This window comes from Genypterus blacodes, unplaced genomic scaffold (assembly GCF_046128005.1).
Source record: "Genypterus blacodes isolate CSIRO-AG114 ecotype Tasmania unplaced genomic scaffold, CSIRO-AGI_Gbla_v1 ptg000122l_1, whole genome shotgun sequence".
NCBI classification, from domain to species: Eukaryota; Metazoa; Chordata; class Actinopteri; order Ophidiiformes; family Ophidiidae; genus Genypterus; species Genypterus blacodes.
The window spans coordinates 722651-749695 of NW_027466925.1; the positions used below are offsets into that span (position 1 = coordinate 722651).

General features: G+C 42.1%; 5 protein-coding genes across 13 annotated transcripts; all 5 read left to right on the plus strand.

The window, feature by feature from the left end:
- On the plus strand, nt 1–20606 carry LOC143010266 (E3 ubiquitin-protein ligase TRIM21-like). Of its 2 annotated transcripts, XM_076162511.1 has the most exons (8): nt 16236–16243; nt 17661–17696; nt 17956–18287; nt 18674–18769; nt 18878–19111; nt 19197–19341; nt 19434–19460; nt 19540–20606. In XM_076162511.1, exons 2-8 carry the CDS (start codon nt 17687–17689, stop codon nt 20067–20069), a joined length of 1374 nt encoding a protein of 457 aa, XP_076018626.1. In that variant the 5' UTR covers nt 16236–16243; nt 17661–17686; the 3' UTR covers nt 20070–20606. The 2 variants fall into 2 exon arrangements, with proteins under 2 accessions (XP_076018625.1, XP_076018626.1); XM_076162510.1 differs by lacking the exons at nt 16236–16243; nt 17661–17696 and adding an exon at nt 1–213.
- Nucleotides 329–2748, plus strand: LOC143010336 (E3 ubiquitin-protein ligase TRIM21-like). Its single transcript, XM_076162615.1, has 7 exons — nt 329–341; nt 747–967; nt 1333–1428; nt 1537–1770; nt 1856–2000; nt 2093–2119; nt 2206–2748. Exons 1-7 carry the CDS (start codon nt 329–331, stop codon nt 2733–2735), a joined length of 1266 nt encoding a protein of 421 aa, XP_076018730.1. The 3' UTR covers nt 2736–2748.
- On the plus strand, nt 2443–26687 carry LOC143010265 (uncharacterized). 3 transcript variants are annotated; one of them, XM_076162507.1, is made up of 14 exons: nt 2443–2531; nt 20754–20839; nt 21553–21698; nt 21828–22028; nt 22192–22419; nt 22501–22583; nt 22747–22801; nt 22900–22985; nt 23096–23191; nt 23291–23394; nt 23477–23579; nt 23834–23954; nt 24034–24060; nt 24345–26687. In XM_076162507.1, exons 2-14 carry the CDS (start codon nt 20808–20810, stop codon nt 24887–24889), a joined length of 1827 nt encoding a protein of 608 aa, XP_076018622.1. In that variant the 5' UTR covers nt 2443–2531; nt 20754–20807; the 3' UTR covers nt 24890–26687. The 3 variants fall into 3 exon arrangements, with proteins under 3 accessions (XP_076018622.1, XP_076018623.1, XP_076018624.1); XM_076162508.1 differs by having other exon boundaries at nt 21831–22028; nt 24345–26686; XM_076162509.1 differs by lacking the exon at nt 24034–24060 and having other exon boundaries at nt 24345–26686.
- LOC143010264 (uncharacterized) lies at nt 3325–8501 on the plus strand. Of its 5 annotated transcripts, XM_076162504.1 has the most exons (14): nt 3435–3474; nt 3869–3934; nt 4366–4571; nt 4832–5032; nt 5163–5423; nt 5505–5587; nt 5751–5805; nt 5904–5989; nt 6100–6195; nt 6295–6398; nt 6481–6583; nt 6839–6959; nt 7037–7063; nt 7319–8501. In XM_076162504.1, the coding sequence occupies exons 3-14, from the start codon at nt 4379–4381 to the stop codon at nt 7861–7863; spliced, it is 1875 nt and encodes a 624-aa protein (XP_076018619.1). In that variant the 5' UTR covers nt 3435–3474; nt 3869–3934; nt 4366–4378; the 3' UTR covers nt 7864–8501. The 5 variants fall into 5 exon arrangements, with proteins under 5 accessions (XP_076018617.1, XP_076018616.1, XP_076018618.1 ...); XM_076162502.1 differs by lacking the exon at nt 3869–3934 and having other exon boundaries at nt 3325–3474; nt 4835–5032; XM_076162501.1 differs by lacking the exon at nt 3869–3934 and having other exon boundaries at nt 3326–3474; nt 7319–8497.
- Nucleotides 12470–14970, plus strand: LOC143010267 (butyrophilin subfamily 2 member A1-like). 2 transcript variants are annotated; one of them, XM_076162512.1, is made up of 5 exons: nt 12470–13182; nt 13307–13441; nt 13545–13678; nt 13769–13795; nt 13872–14970. In XM_076162512.1, the coding sequence occupies exons 3-5, from the start codon at nt 13654–13656 to the stop codon at nt 14423–14425; spliced, it is 606 nt and encodes a 201-aa protein (XP_076018627.1). In that variant the 5' UTR covers nt 12470–13182; nt 13307–13441; nt 13545–13653; the 3' UTR covers nt 14426–14970. The 2 variants fall into 2 exon arrangements, with proteins under 2 accessions (XP_076018627.1, XP_076018628.1); XM_076162513.1 differs by having other exon boundaries at nt 14010–14970.
- Nucleotides 26688–27045: the final 358 nt, after the last annotated feature.

The following is a 27045-nucleotide window of genomic DNA, read 5'->3' on the forward strand; positions in this document are numbered from 1 at the left end:
CAAACCGGTTGTACAAACACAACCAATTCATACCTGCTTAATCGTTTGCATGCGATCACATGCTTAATGAGAAAAGGGTTAATGACGACCAGAAATGAAAGTTTGGAAGCGAAAGAGGGAGGGCTAAAAAGAGAGAGATGGAAAGAGCCAAAGCAGAGCCAGAGCAGAACAGACAGACAGAGACAAGAATAAGGAGCATCAACATAGAAATGGGTATGTTTCACATTTCACATTTATAGCCCCTGAAAGTACACTTATTACAAGGTTTGTGTATAATAAATTAGCTCTTCAAAAACTGATATATCTATTCTCCTTAGTGGTAAAAATTATGTTGTTTTTTAGTAAGTAACAAAGTTTGATTTGGTATTTGAATTTCATTAATCATCATTGTGATTATCTGCTTTTTGCTTATGAACTCTTTTTCTATTTCTCATCAGCTGGTTGTTGTTGTACAAGGAAGACAAGTCAAACATTTTAAACGCTGACTAGTGACTGCTGTTCTAAATCAGTGCGACGCCCAGGGTAACCATGGGAACAACAGCTACTTACATTGTTTGACTTTGAGTAACTCACCACCTCCCTATGCTGTTAATTACGCCTGACAACACCTTAGATCGGATTATACCAAGGTGTTTCTGTGTTGCACAAACTGTTGATTTGAAATGCTTCCAGTGATTGTCTTGAATTAATTATTCTTTCCCTGATAACACAATTTTACTCATGATCACGTGTTCCTGTTCACACAGGAACTGCTACCTCGTTTATATTTCGGACAAATGACCAGCAAGAGGACGATGTGGTGTTCAACAAGTTGGTGAATCATGTGAAGTACTTGGATGAGAGGGCCTGCCCGAGTCATGGGCTCCCACTCGAGCTGTACAACAGGGAGTGGCACAGGTGTATTTGCATTCGCTGTATCGAAGGTGGCATCAATGTCCCCACTGAAGATGAATGTATTAAGAAGAAGGTGGGTATGATGTAGGAGACCCTGTGAGACGCCGTTTATACATACAACCCGGACAAAGTTTGTATAATCCCAATGGAAGTTCCTAGTGCACACCCAGCCCTTTGTGGAGGGGGAATCTCTCTCCCGAGGTTTCTTCCTTTTTTTCCTTATTCATTAGGGTTTTCTCATAGAGCGCTTTGGGGCGGGTTTGGGAACTTCCCTGATGTTGTGGGCCTGTAAAGCCCTTTGAGACTAATAAAAGTGACTTGACTTGTTAGATTCATGGTATCAGTCCCTGTAGCTTCAAGTTGTTGTTGTGTACAAAGCTGAGAATTTAAATCCTTTTGCATTTTGCAGAAACTGAATTTGGTTACTGTTCCCTGCAGGATGAGCTCAGTGAGATCAAGGATGAGTTAATGCAGAAAATCGAAATTGGAAAGATGAAGTTTGATGAGATTGATGCGTCGCTCAAAAGCTGCCTGGTGAGCAACAAACACCACTAATATCCAAGATCATCAATGTCCTAGAAGGATTCATGAGCAATTAGTCACAGTTTTTATTTTATTGTCTTCCATCTTCCTTATTTTTAGGACCAGGTGGACAGTGAGTTGAAAGAGACTGAGCGCGTGTTCGCAACTGCCATCGCCACGTTGGAGGAAGCCATGGTTATTGCTTGTAAGCCGCTGAAGGACAGGAGACGGGCTGTGCAGAGAGACGCACAAGAGCTCACGGAAAATTTGCAAAATGACATCAGACAGCTGGAGAGGACCGTCTCTGAGATGGACCACTTGTCTGCTATAGAGGATCACTTTCTTTTTCTGCAGGTGAGCTAGAACTCAGAGCATTGGGACAACTTGTCCCCATGAATACATGCATGACCTTCTTCTCCTCTCTGTCTTTGTCTCTCAGAGATACCCATCCCTTTCTTATCCGGAGAGCAGAGACTGGACAGAAGTGGCTCTTGACTCCTCGCTCTCCTTTGGCTCCATGAGAAAAATCAGAGCAAATATGATGGACAAACTTCACCACCAGCTGGAGGAGCTGAGCACCACTGGTAAGAGATGAGTTATGAAGGTTAAAGGGGGTAAAAGCGTTTTTGTAGGTGCAGGTTTATTTGCTAATGCTAAATGCCGTTTCAATTTACAGAACTGAGGAGAGCTGCAAAGTTTCGAGGTAGGTGGGCCGATCTGCTAATGTTGAGAAATATCAGAGAATTTTGAGTTTGGATCACAGAATAACTTTTGGTTTATGGTTTACAGTGGATGTGAAGCTGGACCCAAGCACCTCACACGCACAACTTGTGGTTTCTGAGGATGGAAAAGAAGTGAAGGACAGGGGAGAGATCCAGGAAGTGCCTGACACTCCGGAGAGATTCAATCTGTTTGCCAGCATCCTGGGTGGGAACCCTTTGGTCAGTGGGAGGTCGTACTGGGAGGTGGACGTCGCAGACAAGACAGGCTGGGATCTGGGCGTGGCAAGAGTCAATGCAAACCGAAGGGGGAAACTCTCTCTCAGCCCAGAGATAGGTTTCTGGGTTCTTGTGCATTATGATAGCGTAGAGTATGCTGCCACTGATAACAAACCCGTCCACCTCTCTGTCAACGAGAGGCCTCAGAAGGTGGGGGTGTTTGTGGATCATGACGAAGGAATTGTTTCTTTCTATGATGCCAATGCTCAGAGTCACATCTACTCCTTTACCGAGTGTCCATTCGATGGGGAGATCGTGCCATATTTCAGTCCACACCTGAGAGAAGATGGGAGAAATGCTGCACCTCTCATTATCTGCTGAGAAACACAATCAAAACACAAGACAATTAGCATTCTTTTACCAACCTGGGCTGTTCAGGAAATACATGAAAGCACAGTCCTTACAGTCATGCGAAAGGTGATGCGAATGACAAGTTGAAAAGGTCAAATATATTTATGTATATTTATTATATATGGGGAAAAGCTTACACTATAACTACATCTGCATGATTTTTGTGTGAACTGATATTTTCTTTATTGAAATGTGAAATGGGAGAAATTGTAGGATGGACTAATAAAAGAGCAGATTTTAGGCATTTTGGGGATATGGCAATGTTATGATATCAATTTCTTCTTCTCGACATCTTTTACAGTTGTGTTTGTGTGTCTCACTCAATGTAATCACTCAATAATTACAATACACCTACCTACTATGCAATTTACTGTTTATGCCACCGTACATTACAGTGTGTTTTGTATGTAATCAAGTTTAATATCTCAAAGCAAATTGATCTATAATCCTTATAAATGCAACAAATCTAAATCAAACCCAGTACATATTGTTCATGAGCATCATAATGAAAGTACAAGCAGATGAACATATTTCACAGTAAATGGTAAGTGATCAACAGGAAGAGCCTCTTTCTGTCCCTATCACCTTGTGTGTGTTTTGTATGAAATGAAACTGAAAGTGAGTCAGTCAGTTCATAGTAAACCGACAGGGAAGAAACAGGAAATGAGAAGAAACAGATGTCGGAGTGCATCGGCTGGAAGAGCACAAGGTGAGCTGCTGTGTGGGACTGGGTTCTGTCATTAATCAATTAATATATAGTACTGGGCTTTTTTAAAAATCTGGCTTGAAGTTTAACTCACTTCATTTCAGATAGAATGTGTCATTTGACTCAGAGCATAAAGGTGATTTAAGTCAGCAGTGTTATCCTAAATTAAAAATTTTGTAGAAGTACAACTGGTTAACAGGTATGTGTGTGATCACCTGATATTTCACTTTTTAACTATTTGCCTGACATTAAAAAACAAATACGTTTTGATTTTGCTTAATGAAAGACAAACAAGGTTCTTATACTTCTGCCTGCCATATGACACACATATGATTGTTTTCCCCTGCTGTTGTTTACATATTTGGTTGTGTTCCTGTTCTTTGTCTACCTTTTGAAGTTCTCGTTACTCATAAACCACAGCCATAGAAATTCCTCTTAACTCTTGACTAGGATAAAACATGTAGTCAGTGAAATTAACTTGAAGCAGACTTATTTTACTTAATTTCAGTTGAAATAATGTTCATTTACATAAATCTTGTTTTTTCTGGATTAATACTGGTGGATGAATGAATGTTCTGCTTCACATTGCCATGTTACATATATACCACTAGAGGGCGACGAATTTCTGTCTAATCTCAGTTCACTCGGAGCATTAGCCCCTAAACAGCACTACTAATATAATAACACAGAATACCTGACATGAATGCATGTCATATGAATGCAAAACAATGTTTTTGAGAACTAAATCAACCTTTTCTTGCTCTGCTGCACAATAAATATAAAGTCTCACTGTGTCAGATCAGACAGAATGTCTTTGATAGTATTTGGTCGAAGAATATTGGGGCAAGTGCTTTCCCAAAAGTATCTTTGTTGAAAACCATTTCTTTTACGCAGACGCACATCAAACATGAACCTCCAGGTTTGCCACTGCGGCTGGTCCAAAACGACGACTTACCAGGGCCTGAGGACGCACCAGGGGAAGATGGGATGCACGGCAAAGGGAATGAGTATCCCTCAGAGTGAATACTTGAGTCTTAACAGTTCACTTAAGGGCAATCTGGGGCTGCCAAAGTTTGATCTCTACTCCCCTATCAAGGCTGGTGAGTAGTCCAAATCTTTGCCGCCGCAATCCACTGGAAACACACCAACATGACACAAACATCAAGGGGCTCCATCTTTTCTTACTGTAAAATTGAAGTGAGTGCTGCACTTTGTCAATACCCAGTTGTGACATATTTAAGAGATCACTTAATTGTCACCACAGGTCACTTAATGTGAGTTTTAAGTTTCGATATTAGGCTATTGAGCTTTCCAGTGTTGCATCATTCTCTTTCTTGTAATATTCTACTGCCCATCACAGCAGAGCCCTTACCAGACACCAGCCTCCAGGTCTGCCACTGCGGCTGGTCCAAAGAGACGACGTACCACGGCCTGAGGACTCACCAGGGGATGATGGGATGCACAATGAAGGGATTGAGGATCCCTGAGAGTAAACCATTCAATTTTGACAGTTCAGTTTGGGAACTGGGATTGAATGACGTTTCCACACCTTTCAATGCAGGTGAGTGGTACAACCCTTGTCATCCAGTTGCTAACTCTAGTAGAAATCACCTCATTGCCACTAGAGGTCACTGTATATGAGGTTTCATTTACATTTTAGTTTATTGAGTCCTTACTGGAATTTTCAACAGCTCATCATGGAACCAATGATGATCCCTTGCCAGAATTGAGTTTCCAGGTTTGCCACTGCGGATGGTCCAAAGTGACAACTTACCAGGGCCTGAGGACTCACCAGGGGAAGATGGGATGCACGCTGGAGGAGGGAGCACTCTTTCCAAACACCTTCCATCTCATTGATGAGAAGGAGGGTGTTAAGACTGATTCGGGTCTACCAAGCTTCAGTACACCAACAGATTTTGCAGCGGCCACAGTAAAAGAGGAGCACAAATCACGTATGTTTAACCCTTTTATGGTATTCAAAACTGAAAATAACACATCAGTCAGAAAACTAAAGGAGCTTCATTTGTTCACAGTGTTTGAAACACCACAGCACTCTGTCCAAATGCCCCCAAACTTCCATGTGGTCCGTCGGGCGCTTGACTTCTCTGATCAGCAGGTACAGCAGATGAATGACCATTTGGGACATTCTGCATGGTGAAGAAGAACCAGTGTCATCGCATTACATTTCATGCTTTGTTCCAGCAGTTGCATCCTAATTCATGCAGTAGTTTAGTCTCATGATTCCGCTGTAACACTTGATTATCCATCCTTCCTGACAGAATGAAACGATACAAACGCATCAAGTTGCCACGGAGAAGGAGGAGCTCAGATCATGTATGTACAAAAATGATTTGTTTGTCCAAAATGGTGATTATAATAATATTGCTGAAAAATGGCGGTGGTTAACAGTGACAAATCCATGATCCCTACAGTTTCTGATACACTGCAGCAATCCAACGACATGGTCCAAAAAGTAAAGGCGGCCCAGCAGGTGGACAGTTCCTCTGAGTATCAGCAGGTACGGCAGATGACTGACCCACTCCAACACACTGTTTGTGAAGATGAACTGTCATTCATTCGTCCATTATCTGTTGTGTTGTCTGTGTTCCTTCTTGTATGCGTTCAAAGGAAAGACAAGACAGAATCACAGCAGACCTGCAGTTGAAACTCCAGATGATAAAGCAAAAAAAGGCGGAAGTCAAATCTTCTGTGAAAGCCTTCAAGGTCAGCACCTGCCAAATGTTATTTTGGGGTGGGTGGGGTAAAATATTTGTTTCTGAATTTGCTGTTTCATGCCCACACTTTTGCTCCCCACACCTTTAGTGCAATTTGGACCGCGAATGGCTGGAGATCAACAGCGTGTTTTCAGACGCCATGAAAGTCATGGAGGAGGCTCGAGAGAAAGCCCTTCAACCTCTGGAGGAGAGGTTGGTCAACTTTTAAACTCCAACACAGGCGGTCGATTGTATTTTGATGAGGTAGGACCTAACCTGGCACGTCATTTGTTAGGAAAGCTAAAGCAAAGAAAGAGGCACGAGAGCTCATGCAGCAACTGCAGGAAGAAATTGACAAACTCACAAAGGCCATCAGCAACTCGGACACAAACTTTCAGGTGAGTCTATGCAATTCGGTCACTTATTATTTGTGTCAGGGAACAGATTCCTTGTGCCCCTAATAGGCAATTAAGACAACTTACCAGCGACAACTTCCAGTGGCAAGTCCCCTAACCCGAGGAACCGGGCCCTGGGCAAACTCGATCAAGAAGTCCTCAACCTTGGAGCAGCAGCTCATACCAACAAAAACTCTGACCCGTTTAATATAAATACTTTATTTGTATATAATGTTTTTGAAATGGTCCCTCGTGCAGGTTTCCCCTTCTCTGATGACAGCGACCTTCGACACTTCTTGCTCCTTTGGTACCCTGAGAGTGACAACGTCAACCATGATGGAACAAATTGAGCAGAATTTAGAAAAGCTCTCATCTGTCGGTGAGTCTGAGTTTAAAGGTTAAATCCAAGCTGTATGTCACAAACCACAATAAACTATTGCTTTTTTTTTCACCCAGAACTCAAGAGGTTTCACAGATTTGAAGGTACGTGGCTCAATATTTTTTATTGTCCATTTTTTTTAATTATTTAGGTATTATTTTTAAACGCTGGGTAATAAGGATATTGCTGATTTCTAATTAGTTGCGGATGTGTTGGTGGAATTTGTGGTTTCCTGTAAATGTTTTGAATGAAGCACAGTCAGAGGCACATTCGTAGAAAAACAACAATCATGGATCCGTTTCTGCATATGAGCTTTTCATGTTGGCTGTCCTTCCAATATATATTTTTTGTATCTGTAGTGGACGTAAAGCTGGACCCGAGCACCGCACATCGACAACTCCTCCTCTCTGCCGACGGCAAAGAAGTGAGTGATGGAGGAGAGAGTCAGGAAGTGTCTGACACTCTGGAGAGATTTGACCTGTACGGCAGCATCCTAGGTGTGAACAGTTTGGTTTCTGGGAAGTCCTACTGGGAAGTGGCGGCCGGAGACAAGACAGGCTGGGATATGGGGGTGGCGAGAGGAAACGCTAAACGCACAGGGAAACTCTCTCTCAACCCAGATGGAGGTTACTGGGTGGTTGTACATTATAATGACGACAAGTACGCAGCCATGGCTGAGCCACCCGTCGGCCTCACCCTCAGCGAGAAACCTGACAGGGTGGGGGTGTTTGTGGATAAGGACAAAGGACTCGTCTCCTTCTATGACGTCACAGCTCAGAGTCACATCCACTCCTTTACTGGGTGTTCCTTCAGTGACACTGAGATCTTCCCCTATTTTAGTCCACATCTGAGAGAAAATGGGAGAAACGCTGAACCTCTTATCATTTGTGCTGTAACCCGTTGACGGGTGTGGGAGGTTTACAGCTTAAATAGGTCAAATAAGATTAGATTAGATTAGATTAGATTCAACTTAATTGTCAATGCCTGTTTCAAGTACAAGAAACGAAATGCAGATAGCCTCTAACCAGAAGTGCAAAAGCCAGCATTAAATAATATATTACAGTTAAGAATTTACATTAAGATTATGGGGGGTAGGAATTTACTGTCTCTCCTGAGGGTTTTTCAAAAGGACTATAGATACTTTTCCACAGTCTGATGTCATCACATTTTACATTTGACTGAGGGTTGATGGGTGAACATCAAACTCTCCTACTCTCAATCATGATCTGCAACTGATTTTCTTATGTATTTCTTCAATTATTTGTTACGTACAATCGCTCAATAAACAACAACAACTAAAATGTACCCTCTTATCAGGTCTTAGTCCAGAAATTCTTAATGCAAGTTCAAGAAACTTCCCACAGCAATAAATGAATTAAAGGACCAGTAAAACCTCTATTTAACCTAAAATCACCTGGCACACTCAAGTGTCCCAAACACTTGCGTTGCAGGTCTGGTGAGGAGCGTTTGTGTGCAAATAGTAGTGGTTCTTTCTCACCAGCAAACGAAAACCAACTCACTTGATGTCCACGAGGTGAGGTTAGCGACTCCTCGCTGCCAAGTCCTGTTTTGCAGCCAGAAGAATGAAGCATTCCCTCTTACTTAACTCCCCTGTGTTGCTCCGACGGGTTTTGAGTTCACTGGGTTAAACAAAGTCCTCCAACCTTCCAGAAGAGTAAATTAGCTACCCTACTCCAGTGTTAGCTAAGTGGGCTAATCCATGCGTCCGGCTGGAAGAAAATGTCTCTCTTCTCACTCTTCTTCTCTTATTTCTTCCTAGTAACCTATGACCACTAGAGCACTCCTTCATTGGTTCATTAGAAGGCAAGGCAAGGCAATTTTATTCATATAGCACATTTCAGCAGCAAGGCAATTCAAAGTGCTTTACAATAAAATAGAATAAAAGCATCAGGAAAAGAAAAGGACACTTAGATGAAACAGAACAGAAATTTTAAAGAAAATTTAAACTAAAAAGGACACTTAAGTACAATTAAAAACAAAAAAATGTAAAGAAAATAAAAACTAGTTTACCCCGTGGTTGTTAATAAAACAGGTGACCTAATCTCGCAAAGGATTTCTATTTTATTTCTATTTTGAATAAGATCAGTTACCTTATCTCGCAAAGGATTTCTATTTTATTTTTATTTTGAACAAGATGGGTTACCTTATCTCGCAAAAGATTTCCACTAATTTCTGGATAAAACAGGTTACCTTATCTCGCAAAGGATTTCTATTTTATTTCTATTTTGCTTACCCCTGCAGAGGCCCCCGGGTTCTAAACTAAAACAGAATAAAACAGGTAGTTAAATTAAGTTAAAAGGACACTTAAATAATAGTAGTTATTAAAAACATAAGAATTTAAAACAAGCTAAAACAGAATAAAGCAGGAAAATTAGGTTTGACTTACAGTAAGTTACAGTGCAGTGTGATTTTGTTTTTAATTAAAGGCAGCGTCAAACAGAAAAGTCTTTAGTTAAGACTTTATCTAAAAGATGTGAGAGTTGCAGCTAACCTGCAGTTTTCTGGGAGTTTGTTCCAGATATGCGGGGCATAAATACTGAATGCTGCTTCTCCATGCTTACTTATGACACTGGGGAAAGAAAGCAGACCCAAACCTGACGACCTGAGCGGTCAGGATGGTTCTTAATCTAGCAGAAGATCAGACATGTATTTTAGCCCTCAACCATACAGTGATTTATAAACCAGCAGTAGTAGTAAGGACCTCAGAACTGGAGTGATCTGATCCACTTTCTTGGTCTTAGTGAAGCCTTGAGCTGCAGCGTTCTGGATCAGCGGCGGCTGTCTGATCTTTTTTTTAGGTAGACCTGTAAAGACCCCGTTACACTAGTTTAGTCTACTGAAGATAAATGCATGGATGAGTTTTTCTAAATCCTGCTGAGACATAATTCCTTTAATCCTTGATATATTCTTAAGGTGATAGTAGGCTGACTTTGTAATTGTCTTAATGTGGTTGTTGAAATTCAGGTCTGAGTCCATGACTACACCAAGGTTTCTGGCTTGGTCTGCGGTTTTTAACATTACTGATTGAAGCTGGGCGCTGACTTTTAATCGCTCCTCCTTGGCCCCAAAAACAACCACCTCAGTTTTGTCTTTGTTTAATTGAAGAAAATTCTGGCACATCCAGTCATTGATCTGTACAATGCATTTACTTAGTGCTTGTAATGGACCATAGTCTCCTAGTGACATGGTTATGTGAATTTGTGTGTCATCTGCATAATTATGGGAACTTATTTTGTCTTTTTCCATAATATGAGCCAGTGGCAGCATGTAGATGTTAAACAGTAGAGGCCACAGAATGGAGCTTTGGGGAACTCCACACTTTGTATTTGTCTGTTCAGATGTGTAGTTACCTATCGAAACAAAGTAGTCCCTGTCCTTTAAATATGATTTTAACCAGCTTAGTACTGTGCCAGAAAGTCCTACCCAGTTTTCTGGTCGGTCTAGTAATATTTTGTGGTCTACCGTGTCAAATGCAGCACTGAGATCCAGTAATAGCACTACTGAAATTCTGCCACTGTCTGCGTTTAAGAGGCTGTTGATGAATACCTTAATAAGAGCAGTCTTAGTGCTATGGTGTGCTCGAAAACCTGACTGAAAGACATTGAAACAATTGTTAAGTGCCAGGAAGTTGTTCACCTGTTGAAAAACAGCTTTTTCAATGATTTTACTCATGAACGGGAGGTTTGATATGGGCCTATAATTGTTCATCAACGACTTGTCTAGATTATTCTTTTTTAAGAGTGGCTTGATGAATGCAGTCTTCAGGGCCTGTGGGAAAACACCTGACAGAAGAGATGCATTTACAATTTGTAGAAGATCTGGGGCCAAGCAGTTTGAGACATTTTTGAAAAAGTCTGTCGGTAGATCATCCTTGCAGCAGGAGGAGTATTTCAGATGTTGTATAATGTCCTTAAGGTATTTATGGTTTATTGGATAAAATTGTGTCATGGGATTGGAGAGAATTTTGGGTGGACACAAAGGCAACACACGTCCTGTACCTGATATTCCTATACCTGAAGCTATCCACACACAGGGCCCCAGCTTGTTCTGGGATAAAAATCACGAGTGATTAGCCTTGCTCAACATGAGATTGCTGCATTTTGTACGCAAACAACCTTATCAGACTGAGGGGACAGAGGATAATGGCGTTGGGGAGGTGGGGGACGTGGTGGACGTCTCTTTGATACTGTTGGAGATGGACGCCAAGTGGGATTTAGGGGAGAGAAAATGGGGGTAGGTTTGGGGGTAAACTGAGTTTCAGCAGTTACCAGCTTCTTCAACTGGTCGGTGAAATCCAAGAGAGAAGAGGAAGGAGAAAGGGTGTCTGGAGAGGAGAGTGAGTGGAGTGAGTGGAGTTTGGGAGGGGTGATAGAGGTGGATCGTTGGTGTTGGGGGGGTGAGAAGGGGGTGAAGGGGGGTGGAGGCTCCAGCTCTCGCTTCTGGTATCTCCCATAATCAGAGCTCTCGTTGGGTGGGGGCTGAGGTCGCTGTCCTTCAGGGTTTCTGCTACGCTGTTTTTTGTTATCCTGCTTTTTTGGTTCCTCTTGTCTCTTGTCCTTGGCAGAGGGAACAGATGGGTGACGTAGGGTTAGAGGTGAACAATTTTACTCCTGACTTGTTCAGGCAAAGTCCATCCGTCTTAAAAAGATGTTGACGGTGCCATAAGAAGTTGAAATTGTCAGTAATAATGTATGTACATAATTATGTTAAATTACACAAGTAAATCCCATTTTCCCTTTGGGTATGAACCAAAGTATTATCACAGTACTACCTATCACTATGAATTTAGTCATTTGAAACCAAAATATTTCACCCCATGTAAATAATACAAGCCATGAATTCAACCATGAACATAGATAAACAATCGACACGTAAACAATACATATCTTACATGTCTTACACCCTAATTTTCCTAGTTACATGTGATTGTGTAGATTGATGTTGTCTGTGCTGCAGGGTCCATTTCCTTGTGTGTGGTGTGGCGAATATTACAGAACACCGGATAGTTGTAAGGGGTCGTTTCCCCAAACATGGCCATTTGGTAAAACTATCCAATATTTGTTTACTGGGTAATCAGAAATTACGTTTCTTTTATTTTAAACAGGATTACAAAAGATTGTGGTGCTTTTTTGAATTTTAACAATCACCAAAACATGTGAGGTGTGTGTGATATATTATTTGAATTCATATCACATTATACATACATGGAGAAAATCTTTTCACAATTCTTCATTTGATGAGATCACAGTGGGAATGACAGAATCCAAGTCAGTTCAAGCTAATTTTAAGTTGTGTCACTTATTCACGGTGTGATTGGTTTATCTGCAGTCACATTTTCTGATGCAAATGCATCTTGTCTTCTCACACTGGGCTGAGCAGGAAACCGCTAAAGGTGGTCACACCACCTACTGACCAAATGTGCCAATGTGCAGCCAGTCGCATGTACACATGGTCGCCCTTCTGCAGCTGCACAAACACCGCGTTTCCCCCGTTATCAGCGTAATCAGCCATGGAGGCTTGATCGTGACTCTTGGACAGGAGCTGGTTGTTCTTGCAATTTGCATGTTTGGATCCCTGCCAGGTTCCCTACAACATGATGATTATCTATCGCACACACATACAAAATGAGACCTCTTATGTAACAAACAACACTTGTTTTACAACAAATTTCTTTCCTTTTTTATATTCATTTTTGTGAGAGCAGAAACAAATTACTTGGTGAATTTCTCATCTCCAGGATCTTAATAGCTTACCAATATAATTTATTAAGACTGTCCAGTGTGGTTCGGTTTATTCTCTTAAAAAAATCACAACAAATGGTTTCCTCTCTTCTTCCAGTAGAAGGATGTCGTTGAGACAGGATGGCGGCACCCTGGTCTGTGTGATGTCAGGTAGAAAACAAACAGGAAGGGACACAACGTGCATTTACTAAAAGATATTGGAAAAACGATGCAACTGTTGGGTTTTGCCATTAGCTGCTACAAGGTAAAGAACAGGTAGATGGAAGTAAACATTTATTCATCGTCATCGTCTTCATCATCATCATCGTCGTCATCATCATCTTTATTATCCTCATCATCGTCGTCATCGTCATCATCATGTGCAGGCTCAGCTGAAGAGGACGGAAATAGAAGTTAAGCAGATGATCCAGGACAGAGAGAAGAAGGTGGAAGAGGTCAAACACTGCATGGAGCTCAACAAAGTGAGTCCTGATGGGGTTGTGCAGAAAACAGTTAGTGTGTTTGCATACACGTTAAAGCACCAATCACTGTAAACGTGCATTTCCTCACCCTTTTCATCACGCCATCATCACTTTATTATTCCAGTCGAGTGCCCAGAGAGAGATTGAAGAGAGTGCACGGGTCTTCATTTGCTCCATCCAGAGGACCCAGGCCGAGCTGAAGAGGAGAAACACGGAATTGGGGAATGTGGCTCGCGCCGACCACATTCACTTCCTGAAGGTGAACCACAGAGCTTTTCCCTTCATCTCAGGGTGTGTTCAGACAGCGATGGGGCGTTTTGCTGTCTGGGTTCTAGCGATGTTTGTATTGTTTGTTTCCGTAGAGCTTTCCAGCCCTTTGCGTTCCCCCACCTAACCCCCAGTGTCCCCACCAACGTGTGCGTTGGCATCATCAGTAGAGCTGTGTTCAAACTGCAATCGACGTAAGGCGAAATGGGCGACAAACTGGCGGATAGCGGTAGGATTTCCCAAAAAGGTCACACGTGTCACCTTTGATGCAACGCTGAACATACAATTCAAGGATGAATTTTTCTCTTTGACTTTACAGAAATCAAAAAGATTACAAAACATGCAGGTAACTATTATGTACATTTCTCTCTCTGCATCACATTTGTATAGACATTTGATACTTTTTGTTGTGCCATTTTTAGTTGATTTGACCTTAGACCCTGACACAGGCAACCTGTGGCTACAGCTTTCTCAGGACCGGTGTCAAGTGAGGCATCTGGGGGTGTGGCAGAACCTGCCAGACCACCCCGATCGCTTTGACACAGTTGTCATTGTCCTAGGCCGTGACTGTTTCACCTTGGGGCGACATTACTGGGAGGTCCAGGTGGGGGAAAAGGACGGCTGGTATCTGAGTGTGGCGAGGAGCTCTGTCAACAGAAAGGGGAGAATCTTTTTCAGCACCACCCAGGGCTACTGGGCGCTGGCCATGAAGAAAGGCCAAGGCTGCCGGGTGTCGACTTCGCCTCCATTGCTGCTGCCCATCGACCCCAAGCCCAGACGAGTGGGTGTATTCCTGGACTATGAGGAGGGGCAGTTGTCGTTTTATGACGTAAGGGCTCGGACCCACATCTACACGTTCAAAGACGCATTGGCAGAAAAGATTGTTCCGTTCTTCTACTTGTACTGCTGCGATAAAGCGTCTGACACGATGGTGATCTGCCCCATGAACGAGAAAAGCCCAAACAAGCAAAGCTAAGGGATGAACCAAACTGGAAAAGCCCTCAGAATGAAAATCACCCTTTTTCCTTTTTCCTTGTATTATGCTGTTTTCTGTGTATTTATAGGACTTCGGACTTGTCTGTTTTGATACTTTATTGACTTAGTGCCTCCTATAATTTATGCAATAACAGCTACCATATCAGTTCTTTGCTCATCACACTATGTGAAACAGGAGAAGGAAACCCTTTGTTTAAGGTTTTAAGTGTGATACCTGATTGTGCAACGAATGCTTGGTAAATCTTAAGCTTGATGCTAAATTTCTGACACTGATAGAACGTTGATGCAGGACGTCTGTGGCCAGTCACAACCTGACACTCATCACAATACTTTTATGATTGTTTTGTAGCATTCATTCTGTAGGGGCCTTAACACTTAACTGCATGGATTTCAGTAACAAAACTAATCTATGGCACGTTGTAGCACCCCCTGGAGTGCAGTACTTCAAGCATACAGTGTTGATTGTCTTGTGATTAGTTTTGATTGAGTTTATACCTTTCAAATGCCATTAACATGAATTTCTGATGTTCTGTCTGCAGAATGCTCCTTCTGATACAGTGACTCCAAACACAAGTAAACCACTGTAAACCATTCTGTCTTATCATCCTGAATGCGATGTTCTTCTCATACGTGTCCATAGACACTTTCCTCGTCAAAATAAAAGGACTTATGTGCTGCAGAGTCAGCGTTATTCTTTGTCTTTGTAAGGAAAATAGGCCTAATTTATCATGTTTATGGCGTACAAGCACCCAGGAAGTGCCATAGGGTTTCATAATCAAGTAGTGTGTCACAGTGTTTGCTTCCCAGAAGGCATACTGTAGGTGTGATCGATCCATTATACTCACATACCAAGCCCCTCTCCTCCAATTATAGAAATCAAAAATGAAAAACATGTGATGCAATACACGGAATGACAGATGTCGTGGCAAAGTTTCTGTTCATGACAGTTCAGGACCAACAACATTTACCGGATTATGAAATGTTTTGATACTTTCTTAGTTAATTGAGTATAGTATTTGGATTTCAATATCAATGAATACATTTTTTGTTTATGTTCCAAGCTTGATGAGGGCTCCATGTTGGACAGATTCACACTTAGTAGAGGGGCACATTCACTGAATAATTAGCTGCAATCTTGGTAAATTAGAGGTTCATTACACAATTCAGCGGACGCTCTACAGCAATCTCATGCGTGTTTCATGTACGTATGTGTGGCCCTGAGTTCACAGGTTTATATTGTCACAAGTCATCTGTGTAGTAGCCGAGCTGTACTTTCCATAGCACTTTACTCCAAAACGCTTCACGTTGACCCAGTCACACACAGATGGCACAGACATACTATGCAAGAAGCCAACCTGCACATCAGGAGCAGTTAGGGCTTCAGTGTCTTGCTCAGGAACACTTTGTCAGGCTATCTAGGAGGAGCCTAGAGATCCTCGAACCTCTGCAACAGATGTCAGCAAAGTGCTACATCTGCCTGGATGACTTCACTAGGCCCGTCTGCCTCCTGTGCGGACACTGCTTCTGCCTGGGCTCTATAGGGGAATTATGTAGGGTCCAGAAGGTCTGTCAGTGCCCCCAACCAGAACGCAACTCCAAATCTATCCATCTGAGCCGAGAGGTTCCTTGCAATTTCTGCTCAGCAAAGCACAGGGCGGTCAAGTCCAGCATGGGGTGTCCAGCCTCCTACTGTGACTATTACCTCGAGCCGCATTACCAGGACGTGGCTCTTGGGCACCACCGTCTAATCAATATGGTGAAAAAGAGTGATTAGATGTGCATTTGTGCCATGTGTGTCCAGAATGACCACAGGGGCCATCAGATGAGATTATAATTGAAAAAGAGGAAACTTCAGCAAATGATCGGGGAGAGCTGAGTCCAGCTGAGCATGTGCAGCTCTTTGAAAAAAAAATCAAATACAAAAAGATGATGGTGCGTTGCTTGATTTATGCTTTTACCTGACAAGTTAAAAACATAGAAACATGTTTGAATTTGAGATCTTTTGCTTTGACGTGAATGTTGTCACCCAACATACATTTCAAAGTGATTGGTATTTTTCCAGCAGCTGAAACGGCTGAAAGGAAATGCTTAGCATGTTTGATATATATGTCAAGCACTCACAACCAGGTGATTTGCATACACATTTGGATGGCAAATGTCAAATGAGGAAGAGCAGGATGAGGAATGTGGGGAAGTGACTGGCAGGGTGTGACGCTGCCACAGAAACTTACACAGAAATAGAAAACGAGACAAAGTTTGTGTAAGGAGTGTCTCAAATGCAGGAATGGTTTTTGTTACAAATATTATTCCATTGCATAGCCACTGAAAATAGCGTTTCTGATTGTCCATTTAGTAGGTTTGGTCAGCAGCTTAAACACTGTTCTGTATCAGTGAGCTGGGCAGGTTCAAGCGTGGCCTAAATCTTTTAATGATTTTAGTATTAGAAGTATTTTAAACCACTGAGCTAATGAGATTAGGATTGGTCAAATGTTATGGCAAACGGTGTGTCATCATTTATACCTGAGAAATAAATTGTTGAAACTAAAACTTTGATTTCCCTCTGACTCTTGAGCACAGCATTCTAAGAGGCCAAGACAGAAGATCATAGAAAAACTGATTTAATATGACAGAACATGCAAAGAAATAGCAAACACAAGGACACTAGGAATGCAGGCTAAGGGTGTGGTGAGATTAACAGGGAAAACTAAATCAAAGGCATTCGAGACACAGGACTAAAAGGTTAACACAGATAGGGAACATAGGAGGCTCAGGGAATGTGCAAAAAACAGATAACACTAAACAGGAAACAAGAAGAATAAAGGTGCAAGCCAGGGAACAGAACATGACAGTACACAAAACACAGGGGTGTTTTAAGCAGACTTGCACAATGACGAGTAGCAAATATGTGCCATGATGGATTAATATTTCATAAATGATTCCAGGGAAACAAGTTATTCCATCCATCTCAGAGATGGAGAGAGAGAGAAAGAGAAAGATAGAAGTGCAAAAAAATGAACTCCTATTATTGAGAGCCCTGAGACAAACCGGTTGTACAAAACGTCTAATTCAAACCTGCTTACTCGTTTGCATGCGGTCACATGCAAACGAGAAAAAGGTAAATGACTATCAGAAACGAAAGTTTGGAAGCGAATGAGGGAGGGATAAAAAGAGAGAGATGGAAAGAGCCAGAGCAGAGCCAAGGCAGAACAGAGAGACAGAGACAAGAATAAGAAGCATCAACATGGAAATGGGTATGTTTTACATTTCACATTTATAGCCCCTGAAATGACTTCAAAAACTGATACATCTGCTTTTCTTAGTGGTAAAATTATGTTGTTTTTATAGTTAACAAAGTTTGATTTGGTATTTGAATTTCATTAATCATCATTGTGTTTATCTGCTTTTTGTTGATGAACTCTTTTTGAAATGCCTCCAGTGATTGTCTTGAATTAATTATTCTTTCCCTGATAACACAATTTTACTCATGATCACGTGTTCCTGTTCACACAGGAACTGCTACCTCGTTTATATTTCGGACAAATGACCAGCAGGAGGACGATGTGGTGTGCGACATTTGCACCGGGACAATGCCGAAGGCAGAGAAGTCGTGCCTCACATGTTCCGCCTCGTACTGCTCGTCTCACCTGGAGCATCATAATTCTATCGAGAGGCTGAGGAGCCACAAGTTGGTGAATCCTGTGAAGAACTTGGATGAGAGGGCCTGCCCGAGTCATGGGCTCCCACTCGAGCTGTACAACAGGGAGTGGCACAGATGTATTTGTGTTCGCTGTATCGAAGGTGGCGTCATTGTCTCCACTGAAGATGAATGTATTAAGAAGAAGGTGGGTATGATGTAGGAGACCCTGTGAGACGCCGTTTATACATACAACCCGGACAAAGTTTGTATAATCCCAATGGAAGTTCTTAGTGCACACCCAGCCCTTTGTGGAGGGGGAATCTCTCTCCCGAGGTTTCTTCCTTTTTTTCCTTATTCATTAGGGTTTTCTCCTAGAGAGCTTTGGGCGGGTTTGGGAACTTCCCTGATGTTGTGGGCCTGTAAAGCCCTTTGAGACATTGTATGTGGTATCGGGCTAATATAAGTGACTTGACTTGTTAATTTCATGGTATCAGTCCCTATAGCTACAAGTTGTTGTTGTTGTGTACGAAGATGAGAATTTGAATCCTTTTGCATTTTGCAGAAACTGAATTTGGTTACTGTTCCCTGCAGGATGAGCTCAGTGAGGTCAAGTATGAGTTAATGCAGCAAATCCGGATGGGAAAGATGAAGGTTGATGAGACTGATGCGTCGCTCAAAGGCTGCCTGGTGAGCAACAAACACCACTAATATCCAAGATCATCAATGTCCTAGAAGGATTCGTGAGCAATTAGTCCCAGTTTTTACTTTATTGTCTTCCATCTTCCTTATTTTTAGGACCAGGTGGACAGTGAGTTGCAAGAGACTGAGCACGTGTTCACAACTGCCATCGCCACGTTGGAGGAAGCCATGCTTATTGCTTGTAAGCCGCTGAAGGACAGGAGACGGGCTGTGCAGAGAGACGCACAAGAGCTCACGGAAGATTTGCAAAATGACATCAGACAGCTGGAGAGGACCGTCTCTGAGATGGACCACTTGTCTGCTATAGAGGATCACTTTCTTTTTCTGCAGGTGAGCTAGAACTCAGAGCATTGGGACAACTTGTCCCCATGAATACATGCATGACCTTCTTCTCCTCTCTGTCTTTGTCTCTCAGAGATACCCATCCCTTTCTTATCCGGAGAGCAGAGACTGGACAGAAGTGGCTCTTGACTCCTCGCTCTCCTTTGGCTCCATGAGAAAAATCAGAGCAAATATGATGGACAAACTTCACCACCAGCTGGAGGAGCTGAGCTCCACTGGTAAGAGATGAGTTATGAAGGTTAAAGGGGGTAAAAGCGTTTTTGTAGGTGCAGGTTTATTTGCTAATGCTAAATGCCGTTTCAATTTACAGAACTGAGGAGAGCTGCAAAGTTTCGAGGTAGGTGGGCCGATCTGCTAATGTTGAGAAATATCAGAAAGTTTGGATCACAGAATAACTTTTTGTTTATGGTTTACAGTGGATGTGAAGCTGGACCCAAGCACCTCACACGCACAACTTGTCATTTCTGAGGATGGAAAAGAAGTGAAGGACAGGGGAGAGATCCAGGAAGTGCCTGACACTCCGGAGAGATTCAATCTGTTTGCCAGCATCCTGGGTGGGAACCCTTTGGTCAGTGGGAGGTCGTACTGGGAGGTGGACGTCTCAGACAAGACAGGCTGGGATCTGGGCGTGGCAAGAGTCAATGCAAACCGAAGGGGGAAACTCTCTCTCAGCCCAGAGATAGGTTTCTGGGTTCTTGTGCATTATGATAGTGTAGAGTATGCTGCAACTGATCGCAAACCCGTCCACCTCTCTGTCAACGAGAGGCCTCAGAAGGTGGGGGTGTTTGTGGATCACGACGAAGGAATTGTCTCTTTCTATGATGCCAATGCCCAGAGTCACATCTACTCCTTTACCGAGTGTCCATTCGATGGGGAGATCGTGCCATATTTCAGTCCACACCTCAGAGGAGATGGGAGAAACGCTGCACCTCTCATTATCTGCTGAGAATCACAATCAAAACACATGCAATTTTTTGGGAATTCTTCTTGAAAGGCTACAAATAGCTCAAGACAAGCTTTTACCAACCTGGGCTGTTCAGGAACTACATGAAAGCACAGTCTTTACGGTCATGCGAAAGGTGATGCGAATGACAAGTTGAAAAGGTCAAATATATTTATTATATATGGGGAAAAGCTTACACTATAACTACATCTGCATGATTTTTGTTTGAACTGATATTTTCTTTATTGAAATGTGAAATAGGAGAAATTGTAGGATGGACTAATAAAAGAGCAGGTCTTAGGCATTTTAGAGATATGGTGATGTTATGATATCAAGTTCTTCTACTGGACATCTTTTATATCTGTGTTTTTTGTTTTCTCCCTCAATGTAATCACCCAATAATAACAATACACCTACCTACTATGCAATTTACTGTTTATGCCACCGTACATTACAGTGCGTTTTGTATGTAATCAAGTTTAATATCTCAAAGCAAATTGATCTATAATCCTAATAAATGCATCAAATCTGAATCAAACCCAGTACATATTGTTTGTTCATGAGCATCATGTGCCGGTACACAGTACACCCGGACTACACCGCGGCACACTCGCCAGCACCCGCCCCCCCCACCTGTCAACGAAAGTCACGGACAGCGTGTGTGTTTTGTATGAAATGAAACTGAAAGTGACTGTCAGTTCATAGTAAACAGAGGGGGAAGAACCAGGAAATGAGAAACAGATGTCGAAGTGTATCGGCTGGAAGAGCACAAGGTGAGCTGCTTTGTTGGACCGGGTTCTGCCATTAATCAATTAATTTATAGTACTGGGCTTCTTAAAAAAATTCTAGAAGTTTTACTCATTTAATTTCAGGTAGAATGTATCATATAATTTTTTGTAGAAGTACAACTGTTTAACAGGTTTGCCTGACATTAAAGAACAAATGCGTTTTGGTTTTGCTTAATGAAAGACAAACAAGGTTCTTGTACTTCTTAGAATTGTTTATGACAGACATGTAATTTTTTCACCTGCTGTTGTTTACATATTTGGGTGTGTTCTTGTTCTTTGTCTATTTTTTGAAGTTCTGGTTACTCATATTAATTTCAGTTGAAATGATGTATGTTCATTTACATTAATCTGTTTTTTTCTGGATTAATACTGGTGGATGAATGAATGTTCTCCCCCACATTGCCATGATACATATATACCACTGGATGGCGACGAATTACTGTCTAATCTCAGTTCACTCTGTGCATTAGCCCCTAAACAGCACTACTAATATAATAACACAGAATACCTGACATGAATGCATAAAAAACAATGATTTTGGGAACTAAATTAACCTTTTCTTGCTCTGCTGCACAATAAATATAAAGTCTCACTGTGTCAGATCAGACAGAACTTCTTTGGTAATAATTGGTCGAAGAATATTGGGGCAAGTGCTTTTCCAAAACTAAGTTTGTTGAAAAACCATTTCTTTTACGCAGACGCACATCAAACATGAGCCTCCAGGTTTGCCACTGCGGCTGGTCCAAAACGACGACTTACCAGGGCCTGAGGACGCACCAGGGGAAGATGGGATGCACGGCAAAGGGAACGAGTATCCCTCAGAGTGAATACTTGCGTCTTAACAGTTCAGTTTGGGGAAATCCAGGGCTGCCAAAGTTTGATCTCTACTCCCCTATCAAGGCTGATATTAGGCTATTGAGCTTTCCAGTGTTGCATCATTCTCTTTCCTGTAATATTCTACTGCCCATCACAGCAGAGCCCTTACCAGACACCAGCCTCCAGGTCTGCCACTGCGGCTGGTCCAAAGAGACGACGTACCACGGCCTGAGGACTCACCAGGGGATGATGGGGTGCACAATGAAGGGATTGAGGATCCCTGAGAGTAAACCATTCAATTTTGACAGTTCAGTTTGGGAACTGGGATTGAATGACGTCTCCACACCTTTCAATGCAGGTGAGTGGTACAACCCTTGTCATCCAGTTGCTAACTCTAGTAGAAGTCACCTCATTGCCACTAGAGGTCACTGTATATGAGGTTTCAGTTACATTTTAGTTTATTGAGTCCTTACTGGAATTTTCAACCGCTCATCATGGAACCAATGATGATCCCTTGCCAGACTTGAGTATCCAGGTTTGCCACTGCGGATGGTCCAAAGTGACGACTTACCAGGGCCTGAGGACTCACCAGGGGAAGATGGGATGCACGCTGGAGGAGGGAGCACTCTTTCCAAACACCTTCCATTTCATTGATGAGAAGGAGGGTGTTAAGACTGATTCTGGTCTACCAAGCTTCAGTACACCAACAGATTTTGCAGAGGCCACAGTAAAAGAGGAGCACAAATCACGTATGTTTAACCCTTTTATGGTATTCAAAACTGAAAATAACACATCAGTCAGAAAACTAAAGGAGCTTCATTTGTTCACAGTGTTTGAAACACCACAGCACTCTGTCCAAATGCCCCCAAACTTCCATGTGGTCCGTCGGGCGCTTGGCTTCTCTGATCAGCAGGTACAGTAGATAAATGACCTTCTGGGACATTCTGCATGGTGAAGAAGAACCAGTGTCATCGCATTACATTTCATGCTTTCTTCCAGCATTTGCATCCTAATTCATGCAGTAGTTTAGTCTCATGATTCCGCTGTAACACTTGATTATCCATCCTTCCTGACAGAATGAAACGATACAAACGCATCAAGTTGCCAAGGAGAAGGAGGAGCTCAGATCAGGTATGTACAAAAATGATTTGTTTGTCCAAAATGGTGATTAAAATAACATTCCTGAAAAATGGCGGTGGTTAACAGTGACAAATCCTTGATCCCTACAGTTTCTGATACACTGCAGCGATCCAACGACATGGTCCAAAAAGTAAAGGCGGCCCAGCAGGTGGACAGTTCCTCTGAGTATCAGCAGGTACGGCAGATGACTGACCCACTCCAACACACTGTTTGTGAAGATGAACTGTCATTCATTCGTCCATTATCTGTTGTGTTGTCTGTGTTCCTTCTTGTATGCGTTCAAAGGAAAGACAAGACAGAATCACAGCAGACCTGCAGTTGAAACTCCAGATGATAAAGCAAAAAAAGGCGGAAGTCAAATCTTCTGTGAAAGCCTTCAAGGTCAGCACCTGCCAAATGTTATTTTTGGGTGGGTGGGGTAAAATATTTGTTTCTGAATTTGCTGTTTCATGCCCACACTTTTGCTCCCCACACCTTTAGTGCCAGTTGGACCGCGAATGGCTGGAGATCAACAGCGTGTTTTCAGACGCCATGAAAGTCATGGAGGAGGCTCGAGAGAAAGCCCTTCAACCTCTGGAGGAGAGGTTGGTCAACTTTTAAACTCCAACTGAGGCGGTCGATTTTATTTTGATGAGGTAGGACCTAACCTGGCACGTCATTTGTCAGGAGAGTGAAAGCAAAGAAAGAGGCACAGGATCTCATGCAGCAACTGCAGGAAGAAATCGACAAACTCACAAAGGCCATGAGCGACTCGGACACAAACTTTCAGGTAAGTCCATGCAATTGGGTCACTTATTATTTGTGTCAGGGAACAGATTCCTTGTGCCCATAATAGGCAATTAAGACAACTTACCAGCGGCAACTTCCAGTGGCAAGTCCCCTAACCCAAGGAACCGGGCCCTGGGCAAACTCGATCAAGAAGTCCTCAACCTTGGAGGGCAGCTCATGCCAACAAAAACTTTGACCAGTTAAATATAAATACTTTATTTGTATATAATGTTTTTGAAATGGTCCCTCGTGCAGGTTTCCCCTTCTCTGATGACAGCGACCTTCGACACTTCTTGCTCCTTTGGTAGCCTGAGAGTGACAACGTCAACCATGATGGAACAAATTGACCAGAAATTAGAAAAGCTCTCATCTGTCGGTAAGTCTGATTTTAAAGGTTAAATCCAAGCTGTATGTCACAAACCACAATAAACTATTGCTTATTTTTCAACCACCAGAAATCAAGAGGTTTCACAGATTCGAAGGTACGTGGCTCAATATTTTTTATTGTCCTGTTTTTTATTATTTAGGTATTATTCTTAATTATTATTTTTATTTTTTTAATATCTTTTTTATCCTGGTAAAAAAGGATATTGCTGATTTCTAATTAGTTGCGGATGTGTTGGTGGAATTCGTGGTCCCCTGTAAATGTTATGAATGAAGCACATTCAGAGGGACATTCGTAGAAAAACAACAATCATGGATCCGTGTCTGCATATGAGCTTTTCACGTTGGCTGTCCTTCCAATATATATTTTTTGTATCTGTAGTGGACGTAAAGCTGGACCCGAGCACCGCACATCGACAACTCCTCCTCTCTGCCGACGGCAAAGAAGTGAGTGATGGAGGAGAGAGTCAGGAAGTGTCTGACACTCTGGAGAGATTTGACCTGTACAGCAGCATCCTAGGTGTGAACAGTTTGGTTTCTGGGAAGTCCTACTGGGAAGTGGTGGCCGGAGACAAGACAGGCTGGGATATGGGGGTGGCGAGAGGAAGCGCTAAACGCACAGGGAAACTCTCTCTCAACCCAGATGGAGGTTACTGGGTGGTTGTACATTATAATGACGACAAGTACGCAGCCATGGCTGAGCCACCCGTCGGCCTCACCCTCAGCGAGAAACCTGACAGGGTGGGGGTGTTTGTGGATAAGGACAAAGGATTCGTCTCCTTCTATGACGTCACAGCTCAGAGTCACATCCACTCCTTTACTGGGTGTTCCTTCAGTGACACTGAGATCTTCCCCTATTTTAGTCCACATCTGAGAGAAAATGGGAGAAACGCTGAACCTCTTATCATTTGTGCTGTAACCCGTTGACGGGTGTGGGAGGTTTAACCAGAAGTGCAAAAGCCAGCATTAAATAATATATTACAGTTAAGAATTTACATTAAGATTATGGGGGGTAGGAATTTACTGTCTCTCCTGAGGGTTTTTCAAAAGGACTATAGATACTTTTCCACGGTCTGATGTCATCACATTTTACATTTCACTGAGGGTTGATGGGTGAACATCAAACTCTCCTACTCTCAATCATGATCTGCAACTGATTTTCTTATGTATTTCTTCAATTATTTGTTACGTACAATCGCTCAATAAACAACAACAACTAAAATGTACCCTCTTATCAGGTCTTAGTCCAGAAATTCTTAATGCAAGTTCAAGAAACTTCCAACAGCAATAAATGAATTAAAGTACCAGTAAAACCTTTATTTAACCTAAAATCACCCGGCACACTTAACCCTCGTAATGTCCTCCCGTGTTACATGCACCTAAGGCCAAATTGACCCCAAATTGTTTGACTGTTATTTAAACCATTAAGTGTAAATTTTCAATTATTTTTGTGTCACAGCTTCAGTCTGACTCCAGTCCACGCATCACCACAAATTTTTCCATTTATTTTGGAATTTAGGGCCAAAAGGCCTTGTTTACATTCGATATACCCTATTTTTGAGCTTAAAATATGGGGAATTTTTAAAAAAAATATTTGATATAATCTTGACTATTTGACATGAACCAGAGTGGGATATGTCAAAGTGTAGTGAGGGTGCCGTTTTAGAATTTTTTGAATTTTTTGAATGAGAGCAAATACTAACACCTACTGTCCTCTGGGGTCAAATTGACCCCAAAATGGTTTGACTGTTATTTGAAGCATAAAGTATAAATTTTCAATTCATTTTGTGTTACACCTTTAGTCTAACTCCAGTCCAACCCGTTACCACAAAAATTTCCCTTGATTTTATAATTTAGGGCCAATAGCACTTGTTCACATAAAAGTAGGTAAAGTAAGGCAGGGATTTGGGCTTCTGCCGCACCCAAAAAATTCACATTTTTGGACCTGGCATTGCATGCTGCCTATACCTCCTGTTGTTGTGCCATTATTAAATAACCATTGCTTGACCACACACATCAAACATACAAGATAAAAAATGTGTTGCCTGGGCGGGTTGGAGCAGGATTTACTCTTATCTGACTGCTAAATTAAACCAACCCTATCAGTTGTTACACAGGAAATAATCGCTATCAGCAGGCACGTACAGGTCAAACCTGGAGAAGAGGCAGAGCAACTAACTAGTGCATCTTATATCACAATTCCTAAATCATTTTAAGCCATTTAAAGAAATCAGGATTCATTCCCTAAATATGCTAGAGGAGGAGAGTGTTAGAGTTCAGTGTCTGTTTCTTGTTTTTGCTGTATAATTTTGCTGTATTATTTTGGAAACGCTGGTTTCACAGCATAAACAAACCTGTGCCATGGCTGTGTGCACAGACACACAAATACATCAAGCTGTCTTGTGGGACTGTATTTGTGGACAGCGATCTGTGAACAAAGCGTTTGGGACTAAAATAAAAATGAATGCACCTTCAAGTTTGGGCCAAAATTAAGCCACAGACTTGCAACTTGAGCATTGATATTGATTTGAGATCATAAGGTCCCCTGAGCTTTTATTCATTCCATTTCCCAGTTTGCAACTTGTATGTTTGGATCCCTGGCAGGTTCCCTACAACATGATGATTATCCATCGCACACACATACAAAATGAGACCTCTTATGTAACAAACAACACTTGTTTTACAACAAATTTCTTTCCTTTTTAATTCATTTTTGTGAGAGCAGAAACAAGTTACTTGGTGAATTTCTCATCTCCAGGATCTTAATAGCTTACCAATATAATTTATTAAGACTGTCCAGTGTGGTTTGGTTTATTCTGTTTAAAATATCACAAGAAATTGTTTCCTCTCTTCTTCCAGTAGAAAAGATGTTGTTGAGACAGGATGGCGGCACCCTGGTCTGTGTGATGTCAGGTAGAAAACAAGCCTTGGTCGGCCTCGTCACTCACATTCCCGGTGAACCTCAGAGGCCAGAGACAAGCAGGTTTGAACAGTGTGAAGGACAATTAACACATGAACATTTAGACTCACAACTCTGTTCACTTACAAAGACAAAAAAAATATCCTCTCCCCTTTTTGAAAAC

What these genes read in the sequence shown, in the direction of transcription:
- LOC143010267 (XM_076162512.1), top strand. Translation starts at nt 13,654, where the DNA reads ATGGGCGACAAACTGGCGGATAGCG. An exon ending in CGACAAACTGGCGGATAGCG is followed by an intron (nt 13,679 to 13,768) that starts GTAGGATTTCCC and finishes TTGACTTTACAG; the next exon opens with AAATCAAAAAGATTACAAAA. An exon ending in AAAGATTACAAAACATGCAG is followed by an intron (nt 13,796 to 13,871) that starts GTAACTATTATG and finishes TGCCATTTTTAG; the next exon opens with TTGATTTGACCTTAGACCCT.
- LOC143010265 (XM_076162507.1), top strand. Translation starts at nt 20,808, where the DNA reads ATGTCGAAGTGTATCGGCTGGAAGAGCACAAG. An exon ending in TGAATACTTGCGTCTTAACA is followed by an intron (nt 21,699 to 21,827) that starts GTTCAGTTTGGG and finishes TGCCCATCACAG; the next exon opens with CAGAGCCCTTACCAGACACC. An exon ending in AAAAGAGGAGCACAAATCAC is followed by an intron (nt 22,420 to 22,500) that starts GTATGTTTAACC and finishes ATTTGTTCACAG; the next exon opens with TGTTTGAAACACCACAGCAC.
- LOC143010266 (XM_076162510.1), top strand. Translation starts at nt 138, where the DNA reads ATGGAAAGAGCCAAAGCAGAGCCAGAGCAGAACAGACAGACAGAGACA. An exon ending in ATGAATGTATTAAGAAGAAG is followed by an intron (nt 18,288 to 18,673) that starts GTGGGTATGATG and finishes TGTTCCCTGCAG; the next exon opens with GATGAGCTCAGTGAGGTCAA. An exon ending in GAGAGCTGCAAAGTTTCGAG is followed by an intron (nt 19,461 to 19,539) that starts GTAGGTGGGCCG and finishes TATGGTTTACAG; the next exon opens with TGGATGTGAAGCTGGACCCA.
- LOC143010264 (XM_076162501.1), top strand. Translation starts at nt 3,443, where the DNA reads ATGTCGGAGTGCATCGGCTGGAAGAGCACAAG. An exon ending in TTCCACACCTTTCAATGCAG is followed by an intron (nt 5,033 to 5,162) that starts GTGAGTGGTACA and finishes AATTTTCAACAG; the next exon opens with CTCATCATGGAACCAATGAT. An exon ending in CTTCAACCTCTGGAGGAGAG is followed by an intron (nt 6,399 to 6,480) that starts GTTGGTCAACTT and finishes GTCATTTGTTAG; the next exon opens with GAAAGCTAAAGCAAAGAAAG.
- LOC143010336 (XM_076162615.1), top strand. An exon ending in CGTCGCTCAAAAGCTGCCTG is followed by an intron (nt 1,429 to 1,536) that starts GTGAGCAACAAA and finishes CCTTATTTTTAG; the next exon opens with GACCAGGTGGACAGTGAGTT. An exon ending in ATCACTTTCTTTTTCTGCAG is followed by an intron (nt 1,771 to 1,855) that starts GTGAGCTAGAAC and finishes TTTGTCTCTCAG; the next exon opens with AGATACCCATCCCTTTCTTA.